The sequence below is a fragment of the Micromys minutus genome (genome assembly GCF_963924665.1).
Source record: "Micromys minutus genome assembly, chromosome: 14".
NCBI lineage: Eukaryota > Metazoa > Chordata > Mammalia > Rodentia > Muridae > Micromys > Micromys minutus.
This window is the reverse complement of record NC_137983.1, coordinates 46,466,735-46,492,701: the sequence shown is the minus strand read 5'-3', so window position 1 is coordinate 46,492,701 and position 25,967 is coordinate 46,466,735. Positions and strand designations below refer to the sequence as shown.

General features: G+C 44.9%; 1 protein-coding gene across 2 annotated transcripts; it reads right to left on the bottom strand.

The window, feature by feature from the left end:
* Window positions 1-323: 323 nt before the first annotated feature.
* NEK3 (NIMA related kinase 3) lies at window positions 324-24,383 on the bottom strand. 2 transcript variants are annotated; one of them, XM_080928363.1, is made up of 16 exons: window positions 24,255-24,383; window positions 23,087-23,257; window positions 21,334-21,427; window positions 21,150-21,247; window positions 19,568-19,651; window positions 19,080-19,147; window positions 18,923-19,009; window positions 16,300-16,354; window positions 14,813-15,013; window positions 13,463-13,535; window positions 9,698-9,744; window positions 6,435-6,537; window positions 5,479-5,628; window positions 4,648-4,782; window positions 2,921-3,038; window positions 324-2,419 (listed from the first exon to the last, which is right to left on the bottom strand). In XM_080928363.1, exons 2-16 carry the CDS (start codon window positions 23,201-23,203, stop codon window positions 2,314-2,316), a joined length of 1,536 nt encoding a protein of 511 aa, XP_080784489.1. In that variant the 5' UTR covers window positions 23,204-23,257; window positions 24,255-24,383; the 3' UTR covers window positions 324-2,313. The 2 variants fall into 2 exon arrangements, with proteins under 2 accessions (XP_080784489.1, XP_080784490.1); XM_080928364.1 differs by having other exon boundaries at window positions 5,479-5,622.
* Window positions 24,384-25,967: the final 1,584 nt, after the last annotated feature.

The window sequence follows — 25,967 nt, the reverse complement described above, 5'->3', positions numbered from 1 at the left end:
TGGCAAATCTCACAAATAAGCAAACACAGGAAGTTTGGTTTAAAGCAGAAATCACCTGAATTTTCAAGGAGTTATAATCCGACTCACTGTCAGCGGTAAGATACACAGATGAGTTTAAGTTTGCTTGGTCTGACGGGTTGTGACGTCTGTATCCAGCGATTAGATTAGAGCAGACAGGCGTGGAGGATGGCATATATGGAAATTGAATGTGTTGGAAACACTATTGTAGACATGTTTTCTTTTATTTTTTAAAGATGTATTTATTTTTATTTATAGGAGTACACTGTCGCTGTCTACAGACACACCAGAAGAGGACATCAGATACCATTATAGATGGTTGTAAGGCACCATGTGGTTGCTAGAAATTGAACTCAGGGCCTCTGGAAAAGTAGTCAGTGCTTTTAACCGCTGAGCCGTCTCTCCAGCCCCAGATATATGCTTTCTTGAGCATGAAACACCATCAGGAGAGTGTGGAGCTAATGTTTTAGGGACTGACCTAGGAAGGGTGAAGTTACACACAAGCTCTGCACTCTAGATGCTAATTAGTTTCTCACAGCATCAAGCACACGGCTCTGAATGTGAACTGGTCTCAACAACTGAGCAGATGTTTGCAAGCGTGTTCCTCACCATTAGGAAAAGAAGTCAGAAAAAGAGCAAAAAGAGAAGCCAGAATTACTCAGCGACTTCCCTATGAGGCGGTGCTCGACTTAATACATACAGAGGGGGATTCACAGAACATGGTAGGTAGACAGGGCTCAGATATCCCAGGAACACCCTCAGCAAGCACACTCGACACCCAGATACTGGCTTCTAACCCAGTGATAGGAACTCTGGCTACTTGGGGGTGGGGAGGGAGACAATGGCTGGTTCTGGGGCTGGAACAGAGAAGGAATAAGCTGTTCCTGCTTCATCTCGTAGTAAAAGGGTGAGAAGATCACAAAAGGGCACAGGAACCAGCTGGAAACAGTGAGGTAGCCAAACCAGTGACTTAGTGTCACGTTACACTCCTTGACCAACAGAGGTAGCACTTAAGTCCTCTCAGCTTCGGTGTGGCCTGCGTTAGTGGCAGGGAACAGACAAGAGACACAGAAGTTGGTGCCTGTGGTGGTGGGAAGCCTAACAGATACTGAGTTACCGCTGCTCGGGGCAAGTGGCGTCTGAGGCATGCCTCGCTGACATCATGTACTCCTTGACAGGATGTGAGGACAGACAGACCTTGCCTTTCTGAGGAACTCTGGACACACCCACATTGATGATCAGAGCAAAATACTTAGCAGGCAGTCCTCAGGAATGGCAAGGACAGACAGACAGATTTCGGGACCATGGGAGACTAACCCTGACTGCGTGTCTCAGTACAAGGAGATGTCCAGGCGGGGAATACTCAGCAGCCTTTGCCTCAGCAGCTAGGATAAACAAAAGATGGGTTGGGGTGGAGCTGTGGCACACCTGCCTGACATCTGTAAGGTCCTGGGCTTGATCCCCGGAACTGAAAAAGGGAGGGGATAGCCTACATTTCAGCAGGCCCCGGCAAATGACTGGACTTTAATTTCTACCTACTCTTCACCATATGAGGTCAGGAGAAACCGGTTTTTCTTTGGGGAAAGAGTCTCCCTTATCTAAAATTTCGTCACATTAAATGAGGGACCCAGCATCCAGCATGGATGTGCATGGAGCCCACCTCACTGCATGACACGCTCTAGATTCTGGCATGCATTGCATCCCTTCTGGGTTCATCGCTGGATTCCTGCCTCCAGTCCAGGACTACAATCTTCTGGCAAGCTCTAGAACCCGCCCACTCATCCCATGGATGATCCCCTGACCTCTGACCCTTTCGTCAATGCTCTGAGTAACACTGGAGCCGGTAGTTGGTAAATATTACTGGAAATCATCTTGAAGCATCTCCAAACTGGGTACTGTTGAAAAATAGCACACACTGTTATGTCATAGCTTAATGTATTTGGATCCTTAAACCTGTAGGAAATGCGAGTGTTACAAGGTATGTGCGAACAAAAACCACTGGATGACTATACCTGTCTTGGCCAGTGTTCCTATGAGGTAGGACCTGTTACTCTCATTGTATAGTTGAGAAAATTAGGGATCAAAGGAGTTATGTCATTCTATTGTCACACACACAGTGGCCAGCAGGGGGAGCACTGAATCTCTGTTCAGTCAGAATTCAGGGCACACGGCATCTGCTAGACCTCCCTTGTTTTAAAACCTCACAGTGGTTCTGGATTGCTTCATAAGCTTGTGATACATTGTTCTCACTTCCGTTGCCAGTCATCAGTTTCTCGCCAGTCTCCCCGACGTGGCTCAGGCGCGTTCTCCGAGGAGCTGGTCACCACCTACATCCTGCCGTCCCACTTGCTCCTTCAGTGCTGACAACCAATCCGGGTTTTCATCATCTTCCTCAAAGTCCCTGGGGAGAAAAACATTCGGATGATAAGCCTCTGTATCGGGGCATGGTCTGTGCCTGTTAGTCAGCTCAATGAAGATTTCTACCATACCATATTTAAGTTTTTGAAAACTCAATCCCATAAGGTAATCAAGTAGAGAAAAAAAAAATGTTCTAAAAAAAAAAAAAAGTGTCCCTGTGGGATTTTCTTTTTACCCTAATGTATTATAAAATAAAAGCCAGATTTAGTTACACAAGCACACATCCCAGCCCTGGGAAGCTGATGCAGAAGGGAGCCTATGGGTCTCAGAACTCAGAAACAAAAGCGAGAAGTCCGGGTGAAAAGCACGGTGTGCAGGACGCAGCCGGGTTCCTGGTGAAATGTTAGGACTGCCCAGCACACAGCAGCAAACAGAAGTGCTGTATCTGGTGGAGGTATAGCCTTACTAGATGTGGAGTCACCGCAGTATGATACGGCAGTACCCCACTCCCCGACTGACGCATTTTAGGTCTATTACAACATACGTGTCCTCTTCATCCAGTCCAGGTTCAAATCTCTCTGGGTCTAAAAGGACAGACTCGAGGTCACCGTCGACGCTGTCTGACGCTGTGTCTTCATAAAGGGGACCGTTCAGGAATCCTTCTGCACCGTCAGGGGAACAGCAACAGAAAGGACAGCACTTTACCTACTGAGTTTTAAATGAGGTCTCACTAGTTTGCCCAGGCTGGCCCTGATCTCCAAATGTTAGGACTATAGGCCGGAGCCACAGTGCCTGGGGAAGAGAGACAATTTAAACAGTATTTACTTGTCATATTTTGGGTAGACAATAGACCCAGGAAGTATCAGAATGTGACTTAAGTTTTAAAGCAACTCTTGTCTCCAGAAGAGGCGGAATATGCACTAAAAACCTTCAAATATAAGAAATCTATATTACAGTTTGAGCAATTTGGGGAGATCCTGTCTCAAAATAGATAATGGAAAAGAGCTAAGGGGTTTGTTCAAGGCCTCATGCATTCTAGACAAAGCAAACCATCAGCCCTCTTTTAATCATAGTCTATATTAGCCACCCAATAAAGCATCCTTTAATTAAAGAAACAGAACGAAATTTCTTGCAACATCATCAAAACCTGCCATGCCGGGCTCTACTTGATATGATTTATCTCTGACTTTAAGTAAGCAAGGAGATTTGGTATTTGAATTATCAAAGTTATATGTATATATATGTATGTATATATATATATGCAATCCTTAAATGCAGTCCTTTGGCCTGAACTCCTAAGAACAATATTAAAAATGGTCATTCAGGCTTAATGAAAAGACATTTTAAAAGTTAAATCCTGGCTAGAGAGTGGCGCCCACCTTTAGTTCCAGCACTTGGGAGGCAGAGGCAGAGGCAGATGGATCTCTGAATTCTAGAGCAGCCTGTTCTACAGAGTAAATTCTAGGACAGCCAGGGCTACACAGAGAAACCCTATCTCAAATCAATCAATCAATCAATCCATCCATCCATTCAAACCGTCCTTCATTTTAAGCTCTATTCAATGTAACAAAATTTGAAAGCGATCTTGAGGTATTCCTATGACAAGTGCATATGTTATGTACCTGGAAAAAATGGCTGCTCCCGGCTAAGGACACAGCTTGTCATGCACAAGGACGATCCCAGCACCACTAGCAATTTTAAACGGATTGCTTTTCTGACATAGTGACTGATAAATAAGAAACCAGGAACTAGAAATAAAGTATCTATAATGGCAAATTTAAAACACAGGTCAAGACTAGCCATAAGTGACTCAAGAACACCCAGACCTTTTCAAGATTTACTTGTGTGTGTGTGTGTGCGCGCGCGCGTGCTCACGCACGTACACACCCCCACATTTTACTCTGTACCATACATGATCCACTAGAACTGGACATGCCTCATGGGCACTGGGAACCAGACTCTCTTTACACTTCAAAGTCACAGGGATCTAGGGAAGAGAGAACAGGCCTACTATTTAGTGTGTGCAGCTCCAGTTTTGCAAAGAAACAGAATAATGTGCAGTGTTTAAAACTACTGAACTGCATACTCAAAGATTAGTAAGATGAAGGACCTGGGGAGAGGCGGCTCCACAGTTAAGAACACTTGCTGCTCTTCAGAGGACCTGCTTCGGTTTCCCAGCACCTACATGGTGGTTCACAACTGCCTGTAACTCCAGATCACGCGATCTGACTCCCTCTTGAATCCGTATGATATATAACAGACAAACGTTACCTGGTCTGTATATTGTGTATGTCTGAAACGCCAGGCTGAGGTCAGCATCCTTCAGCATTGATAGCAAGGCCTCAGGGGGCTCTCTGACCCACTGCCGACGGGCATTTTCTCTACTGTACTTTATTACAGAGCCACCTGGTGGTAAAGAATGATATTAGTGCCAGGTTTAAAAAATGATTTTCCAGCATCTATCTTTTCTATCATATTTCAAGCAAAGTTATGATTATATTTGACTCTCACTGAACACCTAGTTCACTCACCTATACAAGGTGTGCCAAATGTCCCTTAGAGAGTGATATAAACTCAAACCCTGACATGACTTTTCTATAGAGTGCTCTATAGTAAAACAACAATAACATTCAGAGTGACTATGGTCTTCCCAGCATCTCCATGGGCTCCAGAGTTTCGGATCTAAGATATATTTTAAGAGTTAAGTCTCGGAGCTGGAGAGATGGCTCAGAAGTTAAGAGCACGTGTTGCTCAATTATGAGGACCAGAGTTCAGCACTGGGAAGCTCACAAATGCCTGTAACTCAAGCTCTGAGGGATCTGACACCCTCTAAAGGCTTCACACACATATGTAGTCACATGGACAGACACATACACAGATAAAATTAGAATAGAAAGATAAAAGTTAAGTGTGCACTGAACATATTTATGCGCACATAAACAGTGTAGCAAGGCGACTTTTACATGGCATTAATGTGGCCTTATGCACAGCTGCTCTAGAGACAATTTAAAGTGTGTAGACAGATGTGGGTGTTACACATATTTCCCATGAGGTGCTTGAGCATGCATGAACCAGACTCCACGGGACGGTGATGGTGCTGACCTCCGTCATCCTCGGCTGTGAAACTGGAGGTCAGGATGGATGCTTTCTCCAAAGCTGCTAGAGAGGAACTGGGACCGTGTCTCTCCCACCGCTGCCTGTGAGGACTTGCTGGGCTGGTATTCTTCTGGTGCTCTGGTAGGTTACCTGATTCTCCAACGTGGAAAAGGATCAAAGGTCAACAGTGTCACTCTGTTTATTCATCGGCATGAGCACATGCGCTCTAACAAGGCAGAAGCATTCTTGTCTCTCAAACTCATGGGAAGCAAGAGTCCAGCAACAATCTTGAGTGAGGTCATGCATGGCAGCTCGGTTCAGAATGAACTGTCTAAGTGGATGCTTTCACACCTGCATATCATTAACATTTCATGTGACATGCAGGAGTGAACCTCCCAACACACAAAGCTTGCTGTACTTTCGATGACTCCCCTGACACATGCCTTCCCTTCCCTCCCTGCCTCCCTCTCCTTCATTGTTTTGCAGGCTGAGGTATTTCCCTAGAGCCTCAGCATGAGCTCTATTACCAAACCACGCCCAAGCCCTTAACCTCTCTTTTCTAAGTTGTGTGTTATTAGGTATTTTGCCTGTATATATATATATATATGCACAGACCACGTGAGTGTTTGGTGCCTGTAGAGGCCAGAAGAAAGCATTGGATTCCCTGGAACTGGTGTTGCAGACAGTTGTGAACCCCTGTGTGGGTGCTAGGAATTGAATCCAGCTCCTATGGAAGCAGTCAGTGGCCTTAACCACAGAGCCCGTTCTCCAGACCTTAATGTCTCTTTTTAGCAGATAACTCAAATATTCTCTAATATTAAATCCTAAGTGAGCAAATATGTATCCACCTGCAAACTTGCTAATGAAACCCAAGATACCCACGACCAAGTAAGGTGAACACTGGCACCCACTCATGGCTCCAAACTCCCTACATAAGCAATGATTAGAATTCATTAACTCACCTGGATTTCCTCTGGCTGCTCTTCCCAAAGCGTTTCCAACAGGGTTTGTACGAGTGCCTTTCAATTCAGCATGGCTACACTTTCTACCATGTTCTTCTTCTTGCTTTATAAAAGATTTTAAAATATTAAGTAATGCCTGTCTTACTATAGAAATGTAAATATGTAATCAGCTATTTTATTTTATTTTTTAAAATATTTATTTTAGTTATATGAGTACACTCGAGCCGTCTTCAGACACACCAGAAGAGGGCATCAGATCCAATTCCAGATGGTTGTGAGCCACCATGTGGTTGCTGGGATTTGAACTCAGGACCTCTGGCAGAGCAGTCAGTGCTCTTAACCACTGAGCCATCTCTCCAGCCCCAAGCTATTTTAAGTATAAGTAAAAATTAATGCACTAAAAACATGAAGTCATAGAAACACAAATATAAGCATATCAATAATTATATGTTATACTGTATATGAATGTTTGCTCATATACATGTGATATTAATACCCACAGGTATCATTAGCCATTACAGGATATGTGTGTGTGTGTGTGTGTGTGTGTGTGTGTGTGTCACATATAGTACACACACATAAACAGCAGAGATATTGGACTAGTTGTTTTTCTTCTTTCATGGCTTCCCCTCCCCCACTTCCTTCCAGCTCCTCACCATCTTTCTTGCACATTTAACTTCATGTTCTCTCTCTTAACTCTCTCTCCATCCAGTTCTGCCACCTGGGTAGCTACATGCTTAAAAGCAGCCAAACATTAATGTGTATTAGTGTAAATACTATTGAAGTGTGTACCCCAAAAATGAGTAAGAGGAAGAGCCTGGAGAGAGATGACTCAGCAGTTTAAGAACACATGCTGCTGAGAGAATCTACCCCAGCAGACTATCCTCTGACCACCATACCAACACCACAGCACATGTGACCCCACCCCCAGCAATTAAATACATGTAATAAAAACACCTTTAAAAGATGAGTTGTTCACCCTGGGTCTCTGAGTATCATTCCAAAGGCTCTCACTCCACCATATAAAACTATAACATATAAATTTGATTAAATCATACTACTCTGAATGGTCTAAACCCTTTACTTGGTGCACTATAGTAACATATTGCATGAGTGGTCCTTACTAAGTATGTCCATGTTCAGAGAAGGGATGTAAATGCAGGGCCTCGCTGGTCCCAGGCCTGGCTTCTCAGCTACTGGCTGACTGGATAAGCAACAGGCTGCTGACACACTTAAGTTTTCTTGTTCTTACACAGTGGTTCTCAAAATTCTTCTTGACACATCCAGGAAACACAAAACATCTCTTGTCACTTCATGGTGATGGCTCAACATACATTTGGTTTCAAAATCTACCAGACCCTTGAAGCAGTTTTAGGAAGGGGATGTTGAAAACCCTCAGGGGACGCCCAATATCCTAGTTACTTTTAATTTCAACTTGACACAGTCTATAGTCGTCTGAGAAAGAAGTTTCAACTGGGAACCCAGATGACAATGACCTGTGATGTGTCTGGGGGAGGGCTGTCTTGGTTGGTGTAGGAGGCCCAACCCACTGTAGTGCACTTGGGTCTGGACTGTGTAAGAAAGCTCCCAAGCACACCCCTAGGAGTGAGCCACTGAGCAGTGTCCTCTGTGGCCCCCAGGGCACTCACTGCCTCAGCCCTGGATTATTTCATTCTTCCTTGTGCTCACCAGTTGTGCCCATGGCTGGCCAATCCTGGTCAAACATTTGCATCCCAGCATGTACCTCAATTACCTCTAACAGGCCTGATCAGCTGGCACACAGCTTACCTATGGGGTGTTTGGGGGGTGAGGGGGAGGGGACAATGTTCCCTTAGCTAAGTTCTACTTTGTATAATTTATGTCTTCAAAGAAAATCTATTAGCAAATCCCTTATGACAACAATTCCATAAGTTTCTTCTACATCAGTGTAATTAGTCCCCATTTCCTCTGGGCTGGTTTCTAGAGCATTCTATGAACAGAGAGCTTAAGAGAGGGTCTGGGTTTTGCCTGAGGGAAGGATTTGACATTTCTCCTTTTGGAATAGCTCCATTCTCTCCTATCTGGTTACATAAACCCTATCTGGGCTCTCAAAAAAAAAAAAAAAAAAAAAAAAAAAAAAAAAACTGGCTTCAAACTCTTGACCCTGTCGCCTGGCTATCTTTTTTAACCTTTTTAATTAAAAGGTTGGATGCTGGGGGTGTAGCTAGGAGATTTGGTAAAGCCCTCTCTGTTTATCTCAGTACAACAAAAGAAGAGCGATACTTAAAGCATCAAAGAAAGGAAAGGAAGCACGTCCACTAACCACAGCAGACTTACTGAGCTGGGTGCGGTGGAGGAGACCTGCGGCCACTGTTCACGGCTTTATGCAGCCATTAGTGGAACACAGTGTCACAGCTGCCCGGGGCCCAAAATGACTAACAGAACCTGAATACCGGAAAATGTCAACTTGATTCACAGGGTAACTTAAAAGGGACTACAAACTTTTGAACCGAAAAATGTCAAGGCTAAAACGGGAATAAAATCCTGGTACATGCTGCAATATGGATAAACCCGAAAATCTAATAACTCAGGCACAGAGCAGGCAAATCCTGCACGAGTTCTGTGATGGCAAGGTCCACGTCAACCTGACACAATTAGAGCTATCGAGGAGCAGAGGGAGCCTTGTTTGAGAAAATGCCCCCATAAGATCCAGCTGCAGGGCATTCCCTTAATTACTCATGGGGAGGGCCCAGCCCACTTGGGTGTCCATCCCTGGCTGACGTCCTGGATTGAATGAAGAAGAAAGGAGAGAGCAGACCCGGCTTTCTGCTTCCGGCAGCTCACGGCCACCTTCCCCCTGGGATGGACAACTTCCTTTACCTGCTTTTGTGTTTTTTTGTGGATAAAAAGAGAAAGGTATAAAACACTGTCTCAAAACAAGTAAATGGTTAAAATACCAAAATGTCTGGTTATATATTTTACCACGATGAAAGCAAAACAAAGCAGAAAGCCAAGCTCAAACAAACTGTTCAAATCAGGAGGCAGGACTTTGTTCTGTCATATCTATATCAAAAGCACTGTCACTGGTAATTAAAAATGGGATCAAACACTAAAAGGAGGTCCAAAGAGCTCAACAGGCAGTGCAGGGAAACAGCTGCCACATGACTCACTCCCCAAAAGGTGAAGGAGGACTTCGCTGAAGGGGCGGGGCCAAGGCCTGAAACCGCACCGCTGATGCTCAACAGATGCATGCATGCTTCACAAATTCAGTTTAAAGCACTTACCACGGCATTTGCTTCATCTCCCAGAGCTATCCTGACTCTGCTGGGGTCTGCTTAGAGAGGGTGAAAGAAAACATAGGAAGGCTCATCTTATTAAATTCTAACTCACCCCGACCCCCCCACCACAACCACCAACCCGTGTCCTGTTTTGTAGTTTGAGAAAGACCCCGACTATGTAGCCCAGGCTGTCCTCCTTCAGCCTCCCAAACACTGGCATTAGGTGGTTGACAAACAAAAACTTTAAAGATAGTTGACCACAGCATTAACCTGAAGGGGTATCCAGCTTTCAACACCTGGGGTTAGTAGTCTCCAGATGGAAAAAGAGACAGCTTCTGTTGTTTCACTCGTAACATTCCGAATGCTGTCACATGAGAAACTGGAGATATCTGCACCCCCACTGTTATATCCCCATGCTTTGTTTTGCTGTTTGTTTTTGTTGTCTCTTTTGGTTTTTGAAGCAGGGTCTCACTCTTTTATTTGTCTTGCGGCAGTCAAAGAAGATATTCTAAAGAGGTATGTACTTTCTTCGCCTTGCCTACCAAACTATGGGAACAAAAAGATCCCCTAGAAACTGGCTTTGATCCCATTTCCTCAGTCTCATGCTGGGGGGAGGGGGAGACTGAAGCCTGGGGTAGCTAGAGAAAGAGCGTGTCTCCTGGAAAGCGATTCCACATGGTTCTGACACGTGAGAGACTGAAGCAGAGATGGTAATGGGTCAATCATGGGTGGGCCCACCTTGACCACGACACTTAGTCATGCGTGTCCCTTGCAGGCTGTAAACTTGAACTTCATGTTACCACCCTGGAAGATGGACAGGGGTTGTGTGTGCACGAAGGGAACAGAGGGACAAGGCACTTTACATTTAGACAACATGGTACTGAGATGGATATCAGGTACAGACCAAGATGGCTAATGGAGGGTGGGGGGGGGGGTAGAATCAGCAGCAGATGGCTGATACCAGGTGTCCAGGGAACCTAAAAGTGACAGCCTTGTAACCAGTTCTCTAATGACATTTGGCAGAATGCCATGCTATGTGATTCCACACAAATATGGCCTGGATGTCAGAGGGGAGTGCCTTCAACCTGTATGTGATGACAGATCCGTCTGTGTACGTCCTATGGGTGCCTGCCAGCGTCTGACTGTGGGCCGGTGTGGCAGAGAACAGAGCGAGTCTCATCTGCCTGCAGCTGCGTGCTCTTTGAGCTCCTGCCTTTGGGGAACAGCCCTCTTGCCCTGGCACTGAAGCACGGACCTCACAGTTCCAGTCACTAGTCCTTGTTCCTCTCCCAGGGTGGGAACACTGAATACCCCTCCTTTCTCTTTGTACCAGCTGGTTTTGTGTGTCAACTTGACACAAGCTCTGTTATCACAGAGGAAGGAGCTGTTATCCTTGAGGAAATGTCTCCATGAGATCCAGCTGTACGACATTTTTCCAACTAGTGATCAAGTGGGAGGGACCAGCCCATTGTGGGTGGAGCCATCCCTGGCCCAGCCCATTGTGGGTGGTGCCATCCCTGGGCTGGGAGACCTGGGTTATATAAGAAAGCAGGCTGAGCAAGTCAGGGGAAGAAAGCCAGTAAGTGACATCCCTCCATGGCCTCTGCATCGGCTCCTGCTTCCTGACCTGCTTGAGTTCCAGTCCTGACTTCCTTTGGTGATGAACAGCAATGTGAAAGTGTAAGCTGAATAAACCCTTCCCTGCTTCTCAGTCACGATGTTTGTGAAGGAACAGAAAACCTGACTAGGACACTTTTCTTCTCACTGTTGTTTTTGACTGTCTGACTGAGGACTGGTGGCTAAACCCTTTCTTTTTATATTTTGGAAATGATAAAGCTACTTTCCTCCCCAAAATATGTTGAAACTTCTCCTAGCACTTCCTTGCCCTGTGTTTCCTGCTACCCTGAGAAGTGAACAGATGCTGGGAAACAGTACCAGAGGTAAAATCATCATCAAAGCAAACTTGTGAAGCTATGTGAGTGGCTGCCTCCTGAGCAGCAGAGGCGATGCTGAAGGGTAAACCGAGGCTATACCTGTGATACTGTGATAGACACACTTTTGAGTTCTGTCTACAGTTCTTGGCTCCTGTAACCCTTCAACCTAACCCAGAAAAGCAGGCAAACCGCTTCCACAATTAGTCTAAGAGGACAGCTCAGTGATACAGAACCCCACACGTGGCTGGCTACCCACTCTGCCCCAGCTGGGCATGACCTATACGTCTTATTCTTCTCATATGATCTCTGTTGAACTTCAGAAGGAAGTCATTGTTTGAAAAGGAATTTTAAAAAGTGTTTTGAAAAACTTGAGATGACAAGAGAGATGTTAAGTTAGACCTGATGCTTGCTCAGGGCAGACTACAGATACATGGAGTTTTTATGCAGACATTATGTAGGTACTGCCTTTTTTAAAGGCTCTGCTTCTAAATTTTTTTAATTGATAAATTTTATCTTTTTAGATGAGATTTAAGGTCACAAACTTAATGGAAAGCATACACATGCCCACCTGTTCTACGCATGCACCACCTCCCACATTGATGGACATCCTACACCACATGATGAATCCTTGACAGTCAGTGAGCCTACACCGATCGATCACCCAAAGCCACAGTTTTCTGTAGAAATGGCTCTGCCCTAGAAAAGTTAATTTGCACAATGGTCCACCAGAAACTTGAGAATTCAATTTGCTATAACATTAGTGTCATATTTTCACGCTTAGATCCCGAGGTCAGCCCACATAAGCCTTCAACCTAACCCATAAGTCCAAGTAGATAAGATGCTAACTTACAAAACAGACTCTCATCACTGAACTATCCAATCTAGGTTCTTCTTGGTCCCTGGAAAGTTAAAAAGTCCAGTAAGGAGGCAGGGAAAAGGTACAGTAATAAGATTGATGCTCTGAAGGACTGACTGCCTTAGAAAATAGTAGTCACACAATGCAGAGCTGAGCTAAAGGGTGGGTGATAAGAAGCTTATTAACCAGGCTCGGCAGAGATGGTAGGAAAGAAAATCCTGTACCGGAGCTGCAGTTTAGGCTTGCTTGAGAAAGTTTCTAGTGTTCACCCAGACTGACCTCCTATTAAGCTCCATTTCCATAACAAAAGGAGAGAGCCAGGACTCAAAACCAGCCATTAGGCTCCTCCACATATAGAAGAATAAGTCTCTGAAAGGTAGCATAAGGGGACAGTGCAGGGTCAAAACCACCACTAAGATGTGGCCTGCTATTAACTCCCCTGCGTTCTTATCAGGAGAAGCGTCATTCCGGGTGCGAAAGAAGTCCCTGAGTAACGGCTGTTTGAAAAGAACAAATCTGGCAAACTTAAATAATTCTGTCAGTATCTCTGCTGTGGGGATCTCCCATCTGCCCAAGTGGCCAGACATCAACCCTTTTACCTTGTTCAAAGTATAATCCAGGACTGGGACCTGACAGAGACTTAGAGATGACAGTGTATGTGGAATGTGTAAATTTAAGGTCTACAGAAGCTAGTAAAATAGTCTGAGGCTAGCTCCCCTTGGTGCATCACCAGAACTAGCCAGGCACAAGTATTAAAGAGCTTTCTCCTCTACTGATCTCTAACTGCAAGGAGTGATCTCTCACGAGGAAAGCGTATCAATTCTGTAATAGTATAGGAACAGAAGTAAATTACGTCTGACATTACAAAGAAAACTATTAGGACGGTCTCTAATAGACAGTTCTAGTAACTTGAAAGTCATATTTTCTTTTTATGATACTTTTACAAATAGACAGGTAAAGTAAGTGCTCCCAAACTCTTACCCCGTTTTTTCATGTTCTTAGGCTCGGATATTTTGATTTCATCTAATATCTGTTCTCCATATTCTCTGATGATCTGAAATTTAAATTTGAGGATTTAAAGACGTGAAAAACACTTCTCAATACCCCACACCGGCCCAGAACGTACGATCCCTCCAGGTTTGCCCACATAGCAGAGGTTGCTAGTCACCATAGCCACAGATAGAGACACTTTCCTTTAGACACCACCATGATGCCATATAATTAACAATGCTCTTCAACACAAGAACATTTACAGTTTGAAAAATAAAAATGTCCTCCAAAAGTAAATGCAGGCACGGTGGTGTACACCTTTCAGCCCAGAGCTTAGGACGTAGAAAATGCAGATTTCTGAGTTCACGGTCAGCCTGGTCTACAAAGTGAGGTCCAAGACAGCCAGGGCTACACAGAGAAACCCTGTCTTAAATAAAGCAGGGGCTGGAGAGATGGCTCAGTGGTTAGAGCACTGACTACTCTTCCAGAGGTCCTGAGTTCAACTCCCAGCAACCACATGGTGGCTCACGACCATCCTTAATGAGATCTTTTTTTTTTTTTTTTTTTTTTTTTTTTTTTTTACATAGATCTGCCTCCATAGTGAGAACCTACTACGCTACCCATAATTGCATTTGGTATTACAAGCTGAAGTAGATTTAACCAGATCTCTTCTGGTGTGTCTGAAGACAGCTACAGTGTACTTAATATATAATAAATTAACAAATCTTTTTTAAAAGAGCAACAACAACAAAACAAGTATAATAAGTAAATGTGAGGAGGCATGTAAGCCTAGCAGTTTGGGAGGCTGAGGCAAGCCTGCCAATTTGAGGCCAGTTTTGACCCCAAAACCACAGCCCAAGTTTGACGCTTAGCCAAAACCGGGCCGGGGACACAAATGATAAGATTATAATTTACACAGCAAGACAGACATAGATTTATGTGCCTAGATAAAGGTCTGGAGGAAGCGTCAAGCTGAGGCTGCAATGGAGCCAGCCGCGTGAGGCTCGAGCCCAACCCCAGGTCAGGGAAGCAGAACAGCCACCGAGGAGCAGCAGGAGGGAGAGAGGGAGGGGAAGTTCCACCATTTTAAACACACTTCCGAATGACACGTGACTTTCTTTAAGCACGTGTACTGAGTGAATTATGCTTAAAAGATAACCATCTTAGGGCCAATGAGATGGCTCGGTGGTTTAGAGCAGCTTGATAACCTGAGTTCGGTCGATCACTAGCTCAATTCAAGATGGAGAGAACCAGCTTGTCCTCTGACATCTCCATGCCCACCTCTAGACATGTGTAAAACAGTTACTGTGTTAGAGCCAACGGAAGGCACCCTTGTCATACCTTAGGGGGCAAGCACTTCAGGACCAGCGGCGCTAAACTACCTCTGCAGAGCAGGGTAGTGGCGGAGGGGCGGTGCGAAGGGTTCCTTTTCAGCATCTGCTTGACAAGGCACTGCAGCTTAGAGGAATACAGAGCTGGCAGCGGGAGGATGGGCCCCTGACATATTTTCAGGATAAGGTTTTTCCAGCTATTTGCCTGAAACTGAAAAGTAGAAATTACGCTTTAAGTGCATGGAAAGAAAACACAGAACCAAGAAAACATCAGCTGAGGTAGTTAAGTTCTTTTCCATTTTGGAAGAACGCCGGTTCCCTTTCCTTCTGAAGACGTCTTTAAGGACAATTCCCAGCCTGGCCTCCCACGTGGAGACACGGTGTCCACCGGTGTCTACGTCATCAGTGCTAGCGGGACATGCGCAAACTCGGGGCGCTAGCACAACCCTGGCTCCCTACTTGGGCTGCACTTCAGAACAGCGGGTTTAAAAGCATACAGTCAAGAGCTCTTTGGAGATTCTGATTCAGTTATGTGGAGTGGGCCGAAGCCTCGGCATTTAAAAAAGTTCTTTAAACTGCCCCCCCCCATCTTTCTCTCTCGGTTTATATATTTTATATATTTGAATACACTGTCACAGTTTCAGACACACCAGAAGAGGGCATCGGACCCCATTATAGATGGTTGTGAGCCACCATGCGGTTGCTGGGAATTGAACTCAGGACCTCTGGAAGAGCAGTCAGTGCTCTTAACTGCTAAGCCATCTCTCCAGCCCAACTATTCTCTTTTTAAAAACATGCTATTTTCTTAAAAATATTTTTGAAAAAAATTTTTATTGTGTGTGTTTATGAATGAGAGTGACAAGTGTAATTAATGACTATCACAAATGTAACAATGTAATTAATATCGTGAGTGTAATTAATAAATATTACAAATGTAATTAAAGAATATCATGAGTGGAATTAATGAAGATCATGAATGTAATTAAAGAACAGCACTAGTGTGATGCATACCACTGAACTGTGAGCTTTAAAACGATTAGAATGGTAAACAGTACACTGTTGTTTTTAAAGATTTATTTACTTATTATGTATACAGTGTTCTGCCTTCCTGTACCCTTGCAGGCCAGAAGAGGGCACCAGATCTCATTGCAGATGGTGTGAGCCACCATGTGGTTGCTGGGAATTGAACTCAGGGCCTCTGGAAGAGCAGCCAGTGCTCTTAACCACTGAGCCATCTCTCCAGCCCTGTTGTTCTTCTTCTCCTTCTTTTTTTTTTTTTTTTTTTTTTTTTTTTTTTTTTTTTAAAGAAAGCTACATATGGAATCACAACCTCATAGACATTTCCTATTGGCACAGAATTACAAAATGGCTCAGCACAAAGATAACAATGGGGAAAATGGAAACTTCTAGAACAAATTCTTCATGGAAAAGTAAACCCCAGTTCGAATCTGGCACACCCCTCAGGACAAGTGGCCTTTGGTCTGGCACCATACTTACTGGATGCTTCAGAGCGCAGAGTTCATACAGAATGCATCCCAAGGACCAGATATCACTAGGAGCACAGTAACAACCATGTTATGAGTTATTGTGGAAATACATGCATTTTCTTTTCTTTTTACTACATTTAACTTAATGTCGTGTATGTATGAGCACACACACGGCTCACACAGTACAACTTGGAGGAGCTTGTCCTCTTCTCCCATGTGTGCCCTGGAGACTGAACTCAGGTCATCAAGCTTGCTGATAAATGCCTTTACCCACTGACTAATCTCATTTGCCTTACACTTGTCCAGGTTCGTGGGTCCAAAGGAACTCAGTTCAACCGGCTCTTCTTTATGGGGGCTGGATAACAGATATGTGGACAGCTTAGTCCTTGAAGCAATAGCCTTCTTTATTTGGAGGTAACAAGGCCATGTAAACCTTGGGGAACAGGTAGGGGTTTCCAGGGAAAGTGTACATTACTGGCTGGGACTGAGGTGCTGGGATGCTTTATTTGCATGAAAAGGAATCCCAGGTGCTTAAACCTATAATTTGGCCAAGAGGCTACCGGTGACTTCCCCAAAAAGGATGGTGGTGATGTGGGTCATGGGGCTACAAGCCCCAGGCATGCAGGTGAGAATAGGGAGGGAATGGTCTTTTTACTTCTGCTGATCTGATGAGAAAATTTTGGTCTCAAGATCAGATTTTCTGGGTTTCGGATGCTTCTCAACTTCACTTTTGTTTCGGGCCTGGCCTCTCCACTACACTTGCCCCACAAGCCCTGGTCCCACAGTCAATGCCTTGGCATACTTTGGCCACCCTTGCATGCCCAGTAACCAACCTCTAAGTTTCCTCCAGGACCCACACTGACTGCCCCAGCTAACAGGCCTCTCCCATGCTACATCAACCTCTCTAAGCAGCACTATCTATGAGCACACACCAGGCTTGGACTAGGACGCACACCTGTACAGCAGCCCAGTTCCTCTACCCATCTGACTTCATTCCATACAAGCTGCTGGAAACAACTAGGCACAACCCTCCCACACGCTCTGCCCATTTCAGACACAGAGGCGTCCTAAGAAGTCAGCAACCTGAATGGACTTGTGACACAGGGGCTGCTGAAATAACAGTAAAAAGCCCTCCAGATAAAAGTCCAGGGGCAGATAATTCTCAGCAGAGTCCCACCAGACTTTCAGAGAACACCTACTGCCAAGTCTCCTCAATATACTCAAAAAGAGGAAGAAGAAATGGTATTCCAAACCTAGGACACATCATCATCAACAACAACCCAATATTCCGGAGGGACCCAGAAACACAAGTGTCCTGTAACACACCAGAAAACTGGATGCACACAAACATCACAAGAACTATCCACCATGACAAATTGGCTTTACCCCTGAGATGTAGGATGGTCCAACATCTGACATTAAATGTAATAAACCACACAAATGGACTGAAAGACAAAAATCGCCTGGACATCCCAATAGCTGGCAGGAAAAATCCTGGATAAAAACCAACATGCACTAGATTTTAGAGGAATTCTAGAGAATATACGCCAACATACTGAAAGCTTGGTAAGAGAAACTCACAGCCAACACCAGCCTTGTACACCAGCGTTTCTCAGCCTTCCGACTGCTGCGACCCTTCAATGCAGTTTCTCGTGTTGTGGGGATCCAACCCTAACATTATTTCTGTTGCTACCTCCTAACTGTAACTTGGCTACTGTCACCCGTGTAAGCACTTGATACAGCCAAGAACATTCCAGATGTGGCTGTGTACTCTGTGTGCACTTGACAACACTGGCTGTTTGCTTCTCATCTCCGATGCTCTATTTGATTGATGGATGCGGGGGGTGGGGTCTTAAAAGCATAAGCATGGCCACTGGAACCAGCGACAGAATGCAGACTCCCCCATTTGCAGCCCACTGGACCTTCTTTCAGAACCAGCCCCTCGTAGCTGTGATTGCAATGGTTGGAACACCATGACTTTCCTCTAGATACCTGAACACACAGATTCCACGTGACTTTAATATATTTAAACTTTTATGCCATTTTCTTTCTCTGGTGTGGGCAATCAAATCCAAGACACGTGCTAGACAAAATGATTCTACTAATAAGCTACATACATCAACGCCCCAAGCACATTTTTAGAAAGCAGAGCTGGGAGGGTGGCTAAGCAGGTCAAAATACTTGCCCCGTAAGCCTGGCTACTTGATTTTCATCAGGCACACATAAAACAGCCAGATACATCTGTGATCTCAGCACTCCTACCTCAAGATGGGAAGTGAGACCTAGCACTGGCTGGAAGGGTGTGGGCCAGTTAAACTGGACTACACAGAACAGCATCTAAACATTAAGACAGGTAGACCTCCTTCAACAAAGAGGAAGAGCCAACTTCGAAAAGATTGTCTCTGACCTCCACACATGGACCATGGTCTGCACACACACGGGCCATGGTCTGCACATGTGTGTGTGTGTGCGCGCGCGCGCGCACACACACACACACACACGCACACTTACTGAAAAAAAAAAGGTTAAAGCAAAGAAGCTCCGTGTATCTGCACAGGACTCCAGCATCAGCTTGCAGGCTAGCGGCCCACTCATCAAATGGCCAAACTTACCCAAACAAGGACACCACTCACCTTTTATTGTTATAAGGCAGGTTCTCCCAGATTTCTGGAGGCACATAATAAGGGGTTCCCACGTATGTGCATGCAAACGCCATGGGACTGAAACCACAGATAGGCAAAGTGATTCCAAAGCTCTTCTGACCTGTCACCAGATAAGACAGATACATACCTGGAGAGAAGACGGGCAGAGCCAAAATCTCCCAGTTTCACTCTTCCACTGTGGGTGAGGAAGACATTCTGCAGTGAAAAGGAAGAACTCAGATTATGTCTTGCTCATCCCAGCATCAGGCTGCAGTCTCCAGAGCACCTGGGTCCCCCACCCCCTCCCCCATGACAGTGTTTCTCTATGTAGCCCTGGCTGTCCTGGAACTCATTCTGTAGACCAGGCTGGCCTCACACCTAGAGATATGCCTGCATCTGCCTCCTGAGTGCTAGAATTAAAGGCACACACCACCATGCCTGGTTACATTTTTTTTTTTTTTTTTTTTTTAGTTAAAAGAGTAAATATAAAAAGTGTTAGATTGGCAAGTATTTCCTAAACAAACTAAATTAAACAGAATGCCCCAAAAGGAGATCATAAACAGAAAAAAAAAAAAAAAAAAAAAAAAACCAAAATCGTTTTTTTTTCCCCTGGACCTTAACATGTCTTATACTCACTTTGGACTTGATATCTCTGTGTAAAACACGTCTCTTGTGAATGTGATTCACTCCAAGACAGATTTGTGTAAACCAGTTCAGTATCTGTAAGGAAAACATATAGATGTATAGATAGGATTTAGGGAGAGGAACTGGAGGTAAATATGATCAAAATATACTGTACAGAATTCTAAAAGAATAAAGTATTCTAAAAGAAAAAAGTATACAATGCCTGTAAAGTTGCAGTAAATAGCTGATGTCAACCCAAATTCTGAAGATGGTCTAGTTTTACCAGAACTTTAAAAGTGAATTCTGAACTCACTAAAATTATACAGCTCAACTAAAACTCAGTATAACCTGGAGAAATTCAGAAACCCAGTCCCCATGTTTTATCATCTTAAGTATGATCCAAATGTATATTTTAATGAAATGTCTACCATATTTTTATTTATCTATTGAAACAAATATTAGTTTCTTTTGTGATGGGGGAGGAGGTGAGAAAGAGAAAGTCTGGGTCCCAGACTGGCCTCAAACTTGCCTTGTAGCCAAGGATGACTTTGAACTACTAAGCCTTTTCTTCTGCCTCCCAAATCCTGGGATTACAAGAATGTATCATTAAACCCAGCTTACGTGGTAGGATGGAGCCCAGGACTCCGTGAATGCTAGGGAAAAGCTTCACCACTGAGTTACTATCTATCTCTAAGTATTTATTTAATTTCCTGTCTTTCCTTCTTCCTCCTCTTTCTCCTCCTCTTATTAAAGACAGATTCTCAGTATGTAACATTGGATGGTCTAGAACTTGCCATATGGAACAGGCTGCCTTCCACTCACCTGCCCCTGCCTTCTGGGTGCAGGGATTTAAGACGTGTGTCACCACTCTTGGTCTACCATTTACTTCCTAAGTACACCTCACCCAGAAATGATGGTGCTCACAAGCACTCCAGAGGCTAAGGAAGGACATTTCTAAGAATTTGAGACCAGGCCAGCCTAGACTGCAGGGCAGAACCAAACAACCATTTCAGGAAGTCACAGTGTAATGGCTAATTTTTTGTCAACTTGACAAAGGCTGGAGTCATCCGAGGGAACCCCAATTAAGAAAATGCCATAGACTGGCGTGTAGGCAAGCCTGTAGGACATTTTCTTAATTACTGATTTGGGGGGGGGGGTGTATCCCATTGTGGGTGGTGCCATTCCTGGGCTGGTGGTCCTAGATTCTGTAAGAATGCAGGTTGAGCAAAACCATGAGGTGCAAGCCAGTAAGCAGCAGCCCTTGTGGCCTCTGCATCAGCTCCTGCCTCCAGGTTCCTGCCCTGTTTGAGTTCCTGTTCTGACTTCCTCCAGTGATGAACAGTCATATGAAAACAAAAGCCACCTGAACTCTTCCTTCCAAGTTGTTATTCCGGTTGTGAGGTCTCACAGCAATAGAAACCCCCAGACTGAGACACACATCGCCTGAGGCAATCAATCAAGGACACTGACTCTGAAACCAACAGCATCTTACTAGGCTAACAATTGCAGACATCTGTGTTTCAACTTTAATTTGTAGAAGGCTTGTGGGAAAATTCACTTCGGAACTTAGAAACTATGTAAGTCACTTTCTTACTGTATCTTCAGGGAGCAACTTCCCTTTCTGCTGTCTAATCCTCTGCATGAGGTCCCCACCATCACAATACTCCATCACAATGTAGAGATGCCCTTCCGCTGCAACACATAGGAGACAAGTAAGAAAGCCACAGTTGCTACGCATTGAATTCAGGTTTATTTGGGGGGGGGGGGGATTCCTTTACCTTCAAATGACTCCTTAAAGGCGACAATATTGGGGTGTTTCATTTTGGCAAGCAGGACAGCCTCTTTCCTAGAATTCTGTGTATCAGAGAAAGACTGAGGAAAAAAAAAAAACCTTAAGTCAGTATAAACTGAATGCAGTTCAAACTAGTATCATGTATAGCTTTATGTGAGACTTCAATGCTACAGGCAAACCTGCTTCTTCTGCTCAAGCCTTCGAACGGTCAAAGGATGTGGCGCCTTTTTGATTGTGGCTATTTTGCATGCCGGGATGACCCCTCGTTGGACATAGTTATGTTCACAGCCAGGGATTTAATCCCCCCACCGCTGCCTAAACCGAGAAGAAGCTGACTAGGACAGGCAGTGTTCGAATGAAAACACTGCATCCTCTAAGGAAACCAAAGCTTTGTTGTCAATAGGCTGGCTACATCCTTTCCTTAGTCCCTTGGCCCAGATGAATAAAACGCAGAGGTGGACAAAGACGGACGCAAGTTAACCGCTTTCTCAAAACTTCCTCTACAAGGATGACGTTCTCAATGACTTATAATCAAGAAACTGCTATGGAGCCTGAGGTCCTGGTCAGACCCTCAGCACTACAGGGGGGAAAAGGAAGAAGGGAAGGAGGGGAAACAATGGATTCTCAGACCAGCAGCATCATCATCGAGTGTGAACATGCCGAATATGACCCACAGCCTAGCCAGACTAGCAAGTAGAACAAAATCAGCAAGCCTTTCACAGGATCGTGATGCCCCCCTAGTTTGAAATCAAGACTTCTGTGGGAGCCAGGTATGGCAGTAGACACCTGAAATCCCATCACTTGGGAGGCTAAGGCAGGATGTCACAAAGAATACTTTTTTAAAGGAGGCGTTGGGGGGTGGGGGGGACTGGAGAGATGGCTCAGTGGTTAGAGCACTGACTGCTGCTCTTCCAGAGGTCCTGAGTTCAATTCCCAGCAACCACATGGTGGCTCACAACCATCTGTAATGAGATCTGATGCCCTCTTCTGGTGAGTCTGAAGACAGTTACAGTGTACTCTAAAATAAATAAATCTTAGAAGGAGGCATTGAGAAAATGTCTAGTATTTTTTTAAAAGCTTAATCAAAATATTAAGCAATCAATGCTCATGGTATATGACTTCTTACACAAGACAATTACGATACACATTAACAAGCAATCCACGGGGGGGTAAATAAAAAAAACAAATTAACCTTCTGAGTAGGATCCCTAGGAACCAGCCAGTGCTTTGTGGTTTAGCCCTGCTCTTCACTACATTTTACGATCTTTTATCATTGGCATTGTACCTGACCACTCTCAGCAGGCAGTCTGAGGTGCTGCTATACAACTGTTACCATGGAGATTAGTCATGGCGTTCTGACTACTTCTCTGTTAATTTTACTATCCTAAGAACCACATCAAATACATCCAGCTCAGGGGCTGGAGAGATTAAGAGCACTGACTGCTCTTCCTGATGTCCTGAGTTCAATTCCCAGCAACCACATGGTGGCTCACAGCCATCAGTAATGGGATCTGGTACCATGGGATCTGTAATGGGATCTGAAGCCATAGAGTACTTCACATACATAAAATAAATAAATCTCTTAAAGAAAATACATCAAGCTCATGAACACATAAAGCCCAGGAATAAACGGATTACAGGTTTAACAGGAAGGGGAAATGACATGTCAAAGCCCAAGACCCGTTTCTCTACATAGGTTGCATGCTCCCTTTAAATCTGAGCTGAACGTTAGCGGTTACCTTGAGCAGTCGTATTTCCTTCATGGCGAATGTCTGATTGCTGCTTTCCTGCAGAACCAAAAGAGCCCTGCCGAAGGAGCCCTGGCCAATCACTCTCAGGACTGTGTAGTTGTCCATGCTGAGCAGCCACAGCTGGGCTTCACTCCTGCAGTCACTGCTGGCTCGCCCAAACTACATTAAAGACAGAATCATCTGGGGATTCACCTTTAAACGCAAAGCTAATCCAAAAGTAGCTACACTCTCACCTTTTAAATCCTGGTGAAGAACCATGCTTAAAGTTTAATTTGCCAAAATAAGGTCTCTCGGTAATGAAGTTAGGGAATGTTACCAATGTTTTTGAAAAGTTAAAAATGTGAAGGTTCAAGCATTTGGGTACTAAGGTAATGGTCTGGTGAAGTATCCCTTTCCTGAAGTTTGGAGAGTGAAAATAATAATAATAATAATAATAATAATAATAATAATAATAATAATAAAGTATGTGCTGGGTTTTAGCACTGATTTTTAAAAGTCTTGTGTCCAAAAACACGTCTCCAGTTTGCTTTCTAGTCTATCACAGAGTTACCAGGAGACTATAGCAATAAATCCTCCATATCACCAGGTCCAATGCATTGTTTCTAGAAGTGAGGTATTTGATCACACCCAGGCACAAGTAACAGACCTATGCCACTCGGAAGGCAGAAGTTGATAAATCATAGCCAGGAACCAGTGCTAGGTTCAAAATCAACTCGTTCACACTGCGAGTTCCAGGCCAGTCAGGGCTACAAACGAGGGCCCTGTCTTCCTCTCTCCCAACCCACCCCCCGCCCCCCTCCCAAAAAAAAACTAGAAGAAAACAACCAGTCTTCACAGTGGTCTTAGTGGTCTCTGGTTTCAATTGCGTTTTTCCTGTTTCTGGTACTTGAGGACTTTTTACCTATACTGTCGGAATGACTGATGAGCAACCACACTTTCCTTGCCTGAAAAATCAGGTTTGCACTTTTAATCTCCAAGTGCCTGATATTCAGTATTACACCCATAAACACAGGCCTTATTACACTGGGTGTGGCGAAAGCCGACGAGTTCCAGTGTTTCCCAGGACACACACACCCTCCCGCAGCTCTCAGCTTAAGTCGCGTTAGCAGGTCTCCGGCGCGCATGCGCGCTCCGCGATCTAGGCGCACAGCCTAACCTGCGGCGACGGCTGAGTGCGGCGCCCACGTTTCGCCGTCGCCTCGCAGTGGGCTTTCGCCGACCGGCGGCTTAGGGCCCCGCGGAGAGGCCCCACCCGCTCCTCTCGCAACGGCCGCCCGCCCGTACGGCTCTCCTCACCCACCTCCCGGCGGCGTGCGTCACTTCTTCGCTAAGCGCCGGTCCCGCACTGGGCGTGGCCCGGGCGTGGGCGGGGCCCTAGTTGTGGGCAGAGGATTCTGTTCAGCTCTGGCCCTAGGCGCCTTTCTCTGAGTAGCTGAGCCCTAAAGAGCAGTTTTAAAGCTGTTTAGCCACCTTGCAATAGAATGTTGCTAACGTTTTGAACCGGTGCCCCCAGTAATCTGAGCTATTGCGGACAAATATAAATTTCACAGAAACAACACTACTAGCATTTACTGAAAGACCTTGCAAAAAGAAAAAAAAAAAAAAAAAAAAAAAGGCATCACCCCAGGAAATCCACATCCCGTTCTGAAATGTGTATTTCTTCCCTGACATAGCAAAAAGTCATTTGAGATTCTAGCTGTACCAGGACGTGGTGGTACATGTAATCCCAGCACTCAGAAGGCTGAGGCAGGAAGATCTAGAATTGGACACCAATCTACACCTACGAAGCAAGTTTCCCAGTAGGCGAGCAAGGGTATGTCTCAAGTATTAGACTTGACTTAGTTAGGGGTGCAGACTAAAGGGACAAAAGGTAGGAATGAGACCAAAATCTGACCTCAACAGAGGAGACTGTTCATTAGCACTACAAGGGGCATCAACCTTCTCTTGGACATGGAGGGCTGTGGGAAGGGAAGGAAGCTGGTCAGAGTTCTTTTGGTGTGGGTAGGGTTCTTATAGGTGAGGAGCTTCGGAGGGTAAATGCAGATTTAAATATTCTTGAGAAATTCACGACCTCCTTTTGGAACTGTTATTCCAGCAAAGCAGGCTATCTTGTCTCGAGAAACAGTTTTCTTCACGAGATACAGATGTGGCTGACTGGTCACAGTGACATCAACACAGTCTCAGGACAAAGTCTGGTCTTGAAGGACCGTAGGTGCTTTCGACAGCCTTACACCCACCGCCTCAGGTCAAGTATCAGCTTCCTGCCTCCGGTCCAGGCTAGACCAAGTTCCATTCTCCACCCACAATTCTCAGGAGGAGCAGGAACATTCTTGAAGAACCTCAAAATGAACTGATAGTCACTAGAACCTCTGGTCCCAGATAGAGTTTGAAAACATGTCATAAGCTTGCTAGCCAATAGTTTCAAAGATCAATATGCTTAGCCAATAAGTTTAAACTGTACCCTTGCTGATGTAACCCCAGGAGGGGCTGTTTGAGGGTGGACTCGACTGCCAGAAACCTCTTGCCTTTACATCGATCTCCAATCTCTCGTCTCATTCAAGGAAGTCTCCAGTAGTTAAAGGTGGATTTGAGTCTTACAGCCTTCTGTAGCCAGAACATTTTATCAGCAACACTTCACTCTCCCTTCTCTCCTTCCCTATAGATCCCAGATGGAACTAATGTTTGGAGAAGAAATTAAAATCACACACCAACCAGGCTACAGTCAAGTGTAGAGCAGGTAAAGAGCCAAAATTGGGGTCAGTCTAAGGCCAGTAGAAAATTCCACCACAAATCTCCAAGCACAAAGACCCCTCCCTTCCAGGAAAAAAAGTAGCTAGTTTAGTTCCTGGGGCTCTGGGGCCTCTGTCCA